Source organism: Eleutherodactylus coqui, chromosome 12 (genome assembly GCF_035609145.1).
Source record: "Eleutherodactylus coqui strain aEleCoq1 chromosome 12, aEleCoq1.hap1, whole genome shotgun sequence".
NCBI classification, from domain to species: Eukaryota; Metazoa; Chordata; class Amphibia; order Anura; family Eleutherodactylidae; genus Eleutherodactylus; species Eleutherodactylus coqui.
In genome coordinates this window covers 79683456-79695883 of record NC_089848.1, presented here as the reverse complement: position 1 = coordinate 79695883, position 12428 = coordinate 79683456, and the positions used below count along the sequence as shown (strand labels likewise).

Below are 12428 nucleotides of genomic sequence, written 5' to 3'. Positions count from 1 at the left end.
TTGATCATTTCATAAATGTCCTATCACATCTCCGCTACTGCTTATCTCTCCCATTTTTTCACTCCCACCATATTAATATAACACCAAGAAAGTGTCCAGGATAAAGAAAAGTCGCTCACAACCTCGATGCATAGCGACCAGATTGTTGTGAGTCTGCGCAATAAAGCTGCACTCTTCAAATAAAAAAAAAACAAAACGCTGCAGATCAGCTCGTGTAGTGGGCGGAGCTACTGCCGGAAGAGGCGGTCTCCGGGGCTGAGAGTCCAGGCTCGGACAGGACATGGTTTCGAAAGAGTAACGCGTCTCCTTAGCGCCTGTCAGCATGGTAAGGAGCGTGCGAGGGGAAGGACTGGGCGCATGGCCGCCGTGCAGGGAACACTGCGGGGAGCTCACGGGTCTGCTGTAAACTGACCTTGTCGAGCACAGTAGATCACGTGACCCCCTAAGCCCTGTCTGACGTGTGGTCACAACATTGTTCACTGAACATGCGGCTCTGTTAATAAAGCTTGATGATACAAAAAGTTCTAAAACTTCCTAATACAGAATTATCATAAATGATCCCCCGGTGTGACCCTCATAACCCCGTGGAATGACACTCAGGTACAGGAATTGGCATCAATGGAAACAAAAACTCAAAACGTTTGGTTGCACAACATCAAAAATGTTTTCCAGATCAGAGGTGTGTGATGTGACCCCTCTGTCACCCGTCACACATGGAGCCTGCAGTCAGTTCCTGCCATACAGGTTGTAGCGGATCACGACTGACTGATACAATGGCTTCTGGGATACCGCAGATCATGGTGGGTGGTGAGGGGGCATGTAGACTCTAACGCCCCCCAGAGGAAACATCACAAGGTGTGAGGTAACATGGAGGCCGAGGAAGAAGGTCACCATCATCATCACCGGTGCAGCCGATCCGTCTGTTTGTGGTTGCTACTCGCTTCTGATTTCATTGTACAGATGGGGGCGCCCCGTCCATCAGAAGATGAACCCTGGGATTTCCTGTTTCGGCTGCGGCAGACGCCATATCTGTAGCGTCCCGGTGTGGGATCCCCGGGATTATTTCCTCGTGGAGAGAGACGGTGCCAGATACTTCCCTGCATGTTACAGCGCAAAACAGGCTCACCTCGGGGGAGTCGCACGTACGCTCCACGCAGACGGCGGGTCAGCCTCCTCTGACATTACATTTGGTAACTGTCTGAAAGATGGAAGACGACTTCATCACTAAACACTCCGTGAAACCGTCGCTCTCCTTCAGCGTTCACATAGTCTCACAGAAGTTTGTCGCCGCGCTGCGTCATCCGGTTTCAGCGCTGCTAACAATCAGTTGGGATAACATTGCAAACATTTGCGCAGAATCTCCCACACAGTCGGCTGCGGGACGTCCAGTTCTCTGCTCGCTCTCACGGATTTCTGCGGACTGTGTGTGACGCACGGACGCGCTCCGCTGTATTCACGCTGACTGGTTAACGGACGGATGGTTTTCACTCACAGCGGCGCCCGCGCTTACCTTCACATTCAGTTGTCCATTTGTACTGTGGATGGCCCCCACGGCTCACCGTCAGACGTGCGCAGTACTGATTTTTTTTTTTTAATTAAACTCCTAATTTTGCCACCCCATCGTCCAGCAATGACACAGAATCCGCGACCTGTCCACAGTGTGATTGCGGAAGGGCCACGGATCAGACGGCTTCCATTGACTCCAATGGAAGCCATCAGTGCGGAATCCGCACAAAAATGGAGCCTGCTGTTTTTGTTTTGTTTGTTTTTCTCCTCCGCTTGTGGAAAGCGTAATTGGTTTTTGCATGTGTGCGGGGAGAATCGATTTCCTATAGCATGCTACGGGCGCTATTTGCTTCAGATCGGCGGTGCGGATTTTGCAGTAAATATCCATCCGTGGGCAGGAGCCCTTTGACGGTCCTTGTTCCCATAGCAACTAATCACAGCGCAGCTTTCCTTGTACCTTAGCAGCTTAGGAAATGAAAGCTGCGCTGTGATTGGTTGCTCTGGACAACAGACGTCTTATGGGAGACAGTTTTGCTAGATGTAAATATCTGAGTTTCCATCTCCATTGATATCAGATTTCTAAGGGGTCACATCGGGGGGATCATCTGTAATAATGTGTAGGCTTGGGGCTTTTACCCACTAGTGTTTTTTTTGCCACTCTGATATCGCTGGATTTTTTTCAATGAGACTTTCTAATGTTAAAATCACAAAAGCACAAACTTGCCATTTTTGTGCGATGCGATTTTAAAATTAGAAAGTCCCATTGAAAAAACGCAGCGGCAAAAAAAAAAAAAAAAACACTAGTGGGTAAATGTGTGAAGAAATGTATGCCGGGCCCTCTAGATCACCTTCTGCCTGTTTTCTATCAGTCACAATTGTAATTTGGTGTTTTTTGTTCCTGCCTTTCTTTCAGGCAAGTTCATTGATTGCAGCCGGCCTGACCATTGCCGTCGCTGGATTTGCAGGTAACTTACAGATTCCCTCCAATCATATGAGGAAATGAAGGGGTTAAAGGGTTTTCCAGGGAGAATAGTATTTATGAGATATACTCAAGATAGGTCATCGATAGTTGATCAGCTTGGGTTCATCGCTCGGGACCCCGGCTGTTCGGGTGCCCGTCGTCAGCGCCGCTACACACAGGGGTATAGAGTGGAAGTACTACTCCTACTCCTAAGCATTCCTGAATGTATGGAGTAATGGCGGTGTGTATGCACTACCGCTAGTTTCAGTGGGACTGAAGGAGACAGCCAAGTACAAACAGTCCCAGCAGTGCGCAGGCGTGACCATCACTCCATTCTCTCAGGGACGCTCGGGACCCACATCCTCATGATTAGCGGTCAGATCTTCTCTGATCAGATATTTATCCCCTGTCCTGTGGATAGAAGATAACTAGACTTCATCGGATAGCCCTTTAAAGCAAGACTCCAGTTTCGGGACCCAATTCTGTCCCAGGACTGGAGGGCAGAGGTGATGTATTGCCTGCAGATTTTCTTTCCTGCCATCCCTGTGCTTCACCGATTCCTGGCCTCATCAGCTGTTCAAGATGGCTGAAGCCGTTTTAGACTACCTAACTCCCCATAGTGCATTGGTAGGGTTAGACTACCAATGTTCTCATGTGATCAGTACTGGCCAATCAGAGAGCAGTACACAGTGTGCATTAGCCAGATGGAAAATTGCATGGCCGATAAAAGACCAGGAACTGGTGGATTGGAGGGACCGTAGAGAACACCTATAAGTAATGTACCCCCTCCGGTCCCAGGACAGAATTTTGTCACAAAACCGGGGATCACTTTAAGGAGCTCAAAGAAGTGCAAAACAGGAAAGTGATTGTACATTACACAAGTTTTCCTAACCCTATGTTGCATCCTTCTTGTTTTCAGGTCGGTATGTGTTGCAGGCCTTCAAACACTTGGAGCCTCAGGTCAAGCAGGCGATTCAGACCCTGCCCAAGTCGGTAAGAAAACTACAATATATCCCGCACCTCATGGTATGGAGTCTAGAGCTTGCTGTGTGCCGATGCTACACCTGTGTGTGGCTCTGAGCTTATAATAAGGGCTCCCACACACTTGCGTTTTTTTAACACGAATGTCAGTGGGACTTTCTAATGTTCAAAGCGCATCGCAAATTTGTGCTTTTCGATTTTTATTTTTTTTGTGATGCGTTTTTAACATTAGAAAGTCCCATTGACATTCGCGTTAAAAAAACGCAAGTGTGTGGGAGCCCTAAGGCATGAGGAGGGTAAGGCCTCCCTCACAGGCATTCGTCAAAGCGCCGCAATTTTACTTTCACTTTCGCCCACAGTCCCCCGCGGCCAACAGCAGAGTTTAGCATACCTCAGCATGGATGAGGAGCGCTATGTATCAAAAATAGAACAGGCTCTGCTCGAAAATCACGGCGCTTTCCAGCGGCTGTCTGAGAGGCTCCATTGAAAGCAATGGGAGCTTTATAATCTGGATTAGCGCGGTGATGAAAACGCTGCGTTAATCGCGGAAAAAAGCACCTGTGTGAGGGAGGCCTCATACACGGTATCTGTGCCATGCTCCATGTTATGATGTATTATGGAGGCAGCACTTACAGGGGGAAATTACTAAGCCCGGCATTTCTGATGCCCGGCTTAGTATTATTATCCCCCGGTGTACAATACGCTTAATACATGAAGAGACGCAGGCTGTATGAGGCGCATACATTCACCACTGTGCACCTCCTCAGAAATGTACGTCAGGTCTGACCTGGCATAACTTGCACTAGTTTCTGGAGTAAATTATACATACATTTGCCGGTTAGGGGCGGCATTGCCCCCTACTTGACAAGCCCCACCTAGTTTTTCCAAACGTTTCAAGGTCAGCGCAAAATGCCAAAGTGTCACAAATTTTGGTGCAAACTTCAGCTTGCGCTATAATTTGCAACTTCTAAGCCAGAAACTGGTGGAGAACACTTTGACTGTCCCCCATAGTATCTATAGCTCCATAATGCAGAACCACAGGGACTCCTCGGACACTGCCTTATTATATGTGCAAGTCATAAAGCTGCAAGACCCCTTCAGTTTTTATTCAGGGAGTAAATTTAGACTTCTCTTCTTCCTAGGCATTTGCCGGTTATTACAAAGGTGGATTTGAACCCAAAATGACCAAAAGGGAAGCCGCTCTGGTCCTGGGAGTAAGGTAAGCTATAGCTTGCTGTGTATTAAAGAGAATCTGTCACGTCCGTTAAGCACCGTACATTAAGGTACAGGACTCGTAGGACAAGCAAGTCAGTGAATGCGCTCACATTGTTCTCTATGGGAGTGTGTAAGCAGTGACTGAAGAAAAGAGTGCCAACTTCAAGGGGTGACAGTGAGGGAATGGGGAGGTGAGTAGTATAAGTACAGCCCCTACGTGTTGATCATGTGCTGCCGCTGAGTCGACCATGTAATGCACGGGCAACCTAACTTCTCACGGAACTGACTGAAAACTGCAGAGAGTCCTGGACTTCTCTCTCCTTGGGACCCCAGCAAGCAGAATTTGCATTGGCAGCAAGAGAACTCGCAGGCTCTTTCATGTATACAACTACAGACGCACAAGGGACTGTTTGGACTTGATAGAATTGTAGCAAAGCCTCAGCCGTGCACGCAGCACTACGGTTCTGTTCAAAAAGAACCTTGTTAAACATTCTGTTTGGAGCCTCTGTCCAGCTAAGAACCCACAACGCAGCCTGCACCACTATTTTATCTGATGGAGAAACAGAAACCCGACAGACTCCATTACAGTCAGCGGGTTCATTGGGTGCCTTTTGTTCTATCATGTTATGGATCATTCTCAGATTGCATTCTGTTCTTCTCCCGTGAAGGAACACAAGAAGAGAACGACTGACGGAAAAGTGAAGAGTGACTAACTTAGCAAGTGTTTGAAATGGGTATTCTGAGATGTTTTTAACTTTTTCTATTGATGACCAAGAGGTCATCCATAGATTAGTATCAGCAGGAACCTGCCGCATGGATCTGGGTTCATTCCCGGGGCCGCTATCACTGCAGTCAGTGGAGGAAGGAGAAAGCGCTGACTACAGTGCAGCGGCCCAGGTTGGTACTGCAGCACAGTATCAACCCAGGCTGCTGCACTGTGGTCATCTTTTTATGCTTCCTCCTCTGACTGCGGCCTCACAAATCAACTAATCAGCCCGGATCCATGCAGAAGGTCCCTGTTGGTCATTGATTTAAAAAAATTAATAATAGTAATAAAAGTCCCAGAATACCCCTTAAAGCTGCAAATGCAAACTGAAATGTTCCCATTCACTGAGAGCAAGTAGAGATATTAAAAATGGTGAGAAGTTGGAATTGTTGACTATACGTTGCTGAAGCTTCAGTGTTGATGTTGATTCCCCTCTGTTTTTTTGCAGCCCTACAGCAAATAAACTGAAGATCAGGGAAGCTCACAGACGGATAATGCTGCTCAATCATCCGGACAAAGGTAAGCGCAAAGTGAAATTCCTTGAAGGCCGGGTTCAGACTAGTATATTACCGCTGGCCCGGCCCGACCCAACCGTGGGGTTTACTGACCCGAACTGGGAGCCCGGATTACGGGCCGGAGAGTTGTCCCAGCGATGCTTCACACAATGATTGCTCAGTGAATGGAGATGGAGCTGGTCGGAGATCTCTTCCACCCACCCGACTCCACTTACTGTAAACAGACAGTCTTTCATAGATGAACTGCCTTTTTACACGGACCGGTCGTCATTTGATTTTTATGCCTGCAGAGACTGACTGAGCGATAACTGAATGAATTATCGTTCGTCATTCAGTTGCGGGTAGCATTTACACTTGAAGATTATTGTTCAGATTTCCACGACCCATCGAGAGTCTGAACGATATTTGTTCCGTTTTTAGGGGCCTTATGCAGCATCTGATATTTCAGCTCTGGGTCTTTCTGCTCTGAAGCAAATCAGAAACTTGTGATAGCAGCTGATCTTATGTCGGGCTCCTGGTTTTCTTTAAAGTTCTCAACCCTTACCTATGAGGTTTATGTATGATTGTCTGATTAGCCAGATGTCTAGAACCATTAGCTTTTTTTGCCGGTTTAAAGGAATTTTATTTCCCCTTTTTGTGCACAGAGGTTCAACTGTGAAAATTTTAAAGGGATTGTACCAGAATAGTTTTATCGCCTATCTCACCACTGAGACCCCCATTGATTTCGAGAACAGGGGTCCCATGTCCCTTTCTTGCTCCACCCACCTGCAATGGCATGGAGATTGAATGGAGTGGCACATGTCTAGTGCTGCGGTATTTATTTCAGTGGGGCTGATGGAAGTCTGCTGGAGCCAAGTACAAGCGTTGGGCTATCTCCAGCAGTCCCATTGAAGACGGATGGAGCAACACCAAACACGCGCGACTGACGCTTTATTTATTCTGCAGAGAGCAAAAGAGGGGAACACAGACGGGACCCCGTTCTCTGGATTAGTTTGGGGCTCAGCTGTGAGACCCCCACTGAATAGGCTTTTATCACTTGTCCTGTAGTTAGGGGATAAAAGTTGATTGCGGTACAACCTCTTTTATTAACTTTCTAAAGCAACTGGCCTGAATCCTGTGTGTGACTATTAACTATACACAGTGTGTGACTATTAACCACCATCAGTGTCCACATCATAACTGGCTTTATAGCGCTAGCCGTAGTCCCCGCATTTTTTCAGGGGGCACCTTATTAGAATACCAACCGGAGCCCCCCCTGTCATGCCCTGTTAATCTAGCCCATCCACCCTTTCCTCCTTCCCTCCCCACCTTAAAAACTAAAACCCTCAGAGCACTGTAACAAAATTTTTAATTAGCTGAGTGATCATAGAATACTAACTACAAAATGAATGTTCCAGAAGAATTCCGATCATTTACAAAGCTTTTCGCGAGCTTTCATTTGAGCAAATTGATTTGATATCTGAAAAATCATCCGTTTTTGCCAATTCATTTTAGTCATACTAACTTGTTCGGCCTTTCCTGCGACGTGGCGCTCCTCTGCCAGGTTTTTTACGTATTCGCGAGTCTACTGAAGGGCTTTTCTGCAGATGCCGCTGTGACTGGTGTGGTGCAGAAGAGCCAGATGGAAATGTGCAAATATCCTGTGAAGGTTAAAAATGTAAATGGCGTGAAGTAGAAACAAAGGGCCTTTTACTTCATTCTGAACCGTTTTATAAATCCTCTTTATGTGACCAATCTGAATAAATCCTCAGATCTTTCTTGAACCTCTACTAGACTTTGTACTCTACTTTTTCATTTCTTCGTTTTCAATGTCCAGACAGTTCAAGGCCGCGCCAAACAAGTCGCAGATTTTATCAACTGTGGAAAATTTTATTTAATGTCACTAATTATAAAATCTAGAACAGGAAACAACTGAAATCTTAACCTTTTCTTCCTCTGCAACCACTGGAAATCCTTTATGGTGGGTCGGGAGAAACGCCGACCTTTTTGGCAACTGGTTTTCAATAATTTTTTTCAGCTGAATGCCGCAGCTGTTGTAATTCTTTAACTAAAGCTAATTTCACACAGCCGAGTGCGATATCGGTCTGTGAAATGCGGCCTGATATCGCACTTGTGCAGCGTGATTGCCCCGTCGAAGCAAGGCGGTTTAGGTGTCAAAAACACCTCACATCACTTCAGGTAAGTAGCGATCCTGTCAGCCGCGGCCGATGATCGCAGAGGGTTTCCCATTGTTTTCAACCCATTGCAACCAATCACAGCGCAGCTTTTATTTCTTATACTGCTGAGGTAAAATAAAAACTGCGCTGTGATTGGTTGCTGTGGGCAATAAAGCTCTTCTTTCATAAGTGTGGTGACTGGCCCGTTTTCTGCGGCCCACGCTGTGCAACAAACTTCACTGGAATGTTGCTTACTGGGAAATAATGTAATTAAATGTGCTGACTATAAAAGAAAACCCTGCGAGGCGACACGCAACGGGGGGCGTCCACTATGGTCTACCCTGAATATTTAGTGTATTCATAAAAATAATTGCAGTCACTGTCCTGGGATGGGGGGGTGTATATGTGAACAATGATGTGAAATAGAGTTCAAACAATGTGCCTATGACAGCTGAGTCAGGAAGTGTTTTCATGGGTACAAAGAAACAAGAGATTTGCTATATACAGGCCTTTTTAGTGTATGTGAAAATGTAAAAGTAGGTTAAAAGGAGTTGTCCATGGTTAGAAAAACATGGCTACTTTCTTCCAAACACAGCGCCACCCTAGTCTGTGGGGTTATGTGTGGTATTGCAGCTCATCTCCAGTGAAGCAAATGGTAGCTAAGCTGCAATACCAGACACAACCCACGGGTGGCGTTGTATTTGGAAGAAAGTAGCCATGTTTTTCTAACCCTGGAAACCCCTCTATACAAATGACCACTGATGGGACGTTACGGTCACATAATGCGTAGGACATGTCATGACACTCAGATGTAGCAGAGTTTAGCTTGTTGGGGCAGGAGAGAAGAGAGATCAGGGACAGAGGGGACTGTAGGGACTCAGCAAAGTCCTGGGTGTGAATGGCCTTAAGGTTCCTGTAGGTATAGAGAACTTTCAGGGAGACGTTATGTTAAGCCATTTAAAAGCCACTGTTCTCTTAATGTAACACAACAAAGCCATTGGAAAGTAATTGAAAGTGTAAATAAACTGGCACAGAAAGTTCCCAGAACTCGTTCCGTCATGTTAAACTCTGCTGCATCTGTAAGCCACAGTGAGAAAGGGAAACTGGGAATTATGCAGAATTCAGTGCTGACATCACAGACCTGAGGGCTACCATTCTTTTATTTTGGGATCCTATGGTAACACTTCTCGTCTGTGCTTTGGCCTTGTACAGCTTTGTCACAGGGACATTGTGTGGATCCAAAACATCGTTCACAGCAGTCGTGATGTAGATACTAACTTGGATCTTCACAATATCCTTCTGACAGGAAGAGTTGTCATGAGGATACCGAAGCAGATAATGTTCTGCTCTGTTGTTTATCCTTCATCGTTCCCTTGCGTGTCTCTATCATCATGGGTCAAGAGGGGTGCTGTCTCCCTCCTTCCTCCCCCCCCCCCCCCCCCCCTACTGCACACTGATGAGGGGAAACACCCTGAAACAGCTGTCTGTGTATGGATTCTGGCTTGGTTTCCTATTCCCAATCATTGTTTGACAGACTTGTTAAAAAGTCGTACATTGATTTGCAGGAATGCTGCATCCTATAGGTGGCGCTGCAGAGGTTCCATCTTCCTTATTTGCATTCTATCATCATGGTTATGGATGTATCTTTCCTCTCCTTTCTACAGGCGGTTCTCCGTACATCGCGGCCAAGATTAATGAAGCAAAAGATTTGCTGGACGGTCAAGTGAAGAAATAGACCTGAGCGACGAGACGACACTGGACTGTCTATAATTCACCCGAAAGGAAATCGTCCAACATTTCTGAGGACGTTATTGTCAATAAAGCTATAAATGGTGATCGGGGGAGGGGGGGCACAGATTTTCTGCCTCTTTTTTTTTTTTTTTGACTGATAACAGAGAATAAAGAGAGATTGTATACACCTGTCCTGCACTGGGTCTCCTCCAAGCCTCAGATGGCTGATCACAGGTACCAATAGTAGTCCTCTCCTAAGCTAAATGGCTGATAAAAGAGAACGATAGATTGTGAATTCGATTCTCCCTAGCCTAATATGGCTGATAACAGGGGATAATAGATGATATTTATCTGTCCTGCAGTCAGCCTTCCTCAATTCTCATTACAGGACACAGTAGACCTTTCTTGTTGGAACTAGCTGATAACAGAGAACAATAAACAGCATCTTCCTTGGTCATGCAGCCTCCCGAGATCCAATGGAAGCAGTATTGCCAGCCATGTCTTGTGTGTCCTCTGAAGTGTTGGCGAGAAGAAGGAAGATGTTCTTGAGGATTGAAGTGTGCTTGATGTGCGCCGAGCTGGGACTGCGCCATCGCATGAATTAAACATCTTGTCTGGAAGATATTGATTCTTACTCCGCTCACATCCTGCTGACCAAACACTTCTCTGCCCGGGGAGCGGCGGCGCAGTCAGGCGCCGTTATCCGTCACTAGAAATAAGCTGCTTGCCTTTGAAAGTTCCGGGAATTCCTGCGGGGTTTAGAGTCGAACACAGAGCCGAGCGTAATCCGCTTACAGCCAGCCTGACCCCATCAATCGCTGCTGAGGCCTTTACACGGAACGGTTAGCGCTAAAAAAAATGTTCAAACGAGCGACAATGAGTGATAATCGTTCGGTGTAAACGCAGCCAGCGACAAATCGGTCACTTTTCGTTCATTTCAGGCAAGCATAAAAATCACCGCTGGCTCGTTCACTAATCGTTCGGCTTAAACAGCGCTCCTTCAGTCGTTCTCAGTCGCGGATGGTATAGAAGAACGATTTCTCGTTTTACCGAGCCGATGGTGTATCTACCTGTATAAACAGCCGGCGGGAGCGAACTCTAACAGCGGTCGCTGATCAAACCATAAATCGTTAGGTGTAAACGAATCCGTAGACTCCAGTCGCATCCAGAGCTGCATTTACAGTTTTGCTAGCTTCCTGTAGGCTCTTGTGCTACATTGTCTTGCATCTGAATGCTGCCCCCTGCTGGCCCAGTGTCTGTAGAGCTTGACCTGCAGTCAACGAGGTGTTCTGTTTACAAATCGCCATTTTCAAGATCTGTTTGTTGTCAGTGAATGGACACCAGAGGCCGAAAACCTCTAGCAGCTGCACCCGATGAGGCATCACTAATACACTGACAGAAGTTGTGCACCTGTGTGAGAATTTCTCCAATCACATTCAAAGCACCAGTCACCGGTTTAGCTTACTGTTAACCCTTTCCAATCCTCTGTCTAACGTGTAAAGACATTATGATTTAAGGCTGTACAGCTCCGATGTTGGAAGACGCCCGTCGGGGTTCTCTTACTGTATATTGCCAGCCTCTCTGCTGTCGGAGCCTATCCTACGTGTCACATCATGCAGTACTGGCTTTAGCCAGCAGATAGTGCAGTTGTATAACGGCAGAAAAAGAGTAAGCTCCCTAGGAAAACCAGGATACAAATTGGATTGGAAAGGGTTAAGGCTGCTTTACAGATGCTGCCCTCTGCTGGTACTGAGGAGGTGTGCGCTTTCCACCAAGACCTAATACGGTATCAAACTGCATTTCCCAAGATGCAATGCTACTGTTTCCCTGAAACTAAGACCTAGCATGATTTTTGAGGATGCTTGAACTAGAAGCCCTACTCCAAAAATAGGCCCTAGTTACCGGTAATAAAAGAAAGTCAATGTAAATAGTGTCCAGGCAGCTATACATGTAAAAAGTAATATCTTTAGGAGCAAAAATTAATATACGACCCTGTCTTATTTTGTGGGGACCGGTGTAGCAGAGTTCCTAAAGTGTCATTCATTCTGCAAACTGCTGGAGTTGCATCTGGCAGCACAATGCTCAGATGTTCCTTGTGGCAGCTCTGGATGTGACTGGAGCAGAGGACCTGCTGTAACTTCCTTCTTTCAATTAACCCTTCCCTGTAAAGCTGTTAAGTGCCCAAGGATAAAGTTGATCACCCATGGATGTCAAGCGCATAAGCCCGCAGACTATCGCTCCTCTGCTTTCACACGGGGGTGATAAGTCGTTTTGTGAATGGAGGTGGATCACTGCGGCCGGCCACCTCCATTCACTGCATACAGGCAGCCATTCATAGATGAACCACGGCCGGTTTACACGGCTGACAGTCACTTGTGTTTTAGCTGAGCGGTGCCCGGTCGGCGGCTGCTTCTACGCAGGACAGCTGCTGCTCAAATTCGCTGTTTCCAGCCATTATGCGGGTGCTAATCTTCCTGTGTAAAAGTGTCCTTACTGACTGTTTCCAGGAAGGGCCCATTCACACGGTCATCAATTGGGCTTTTTTTTTCTTAATGCGTGAAAAACGCAGCAAATACGGATGCAGTGGGGAAGTGAAG

General features: G+C 46.6%; 1 protein-coding gene across 1 annotated transcript; it reads left to right on the top strand.

The window, feature by feature from the left end:
* Positions 1–208: 208 nt before the first annotated feature.
* Positions 209–10018, top strand: DNAJC19 (DnaJ heat shock protein family (Hsp40) member C19). The gene is made up of 6 exons (XM_066584915.1): positions 209–325; positions 2420–2471; positions 3387–3460; positions 4591–4667; positions 5878–5948; positions 9765–10018. Exons 1-6 carry the CDS (start codon positions 323–325, stop codon positions 9833–9835), a joined length of 348 nt encoding a protein of 115 aa, XP_066441012.1. The 5' UTR covers positions 209–322; the 3' UTR covers positions 9836–10018.
* The last annotated feature ends 2410 nt before the right edge of the window (positions 10019–12428 follow it).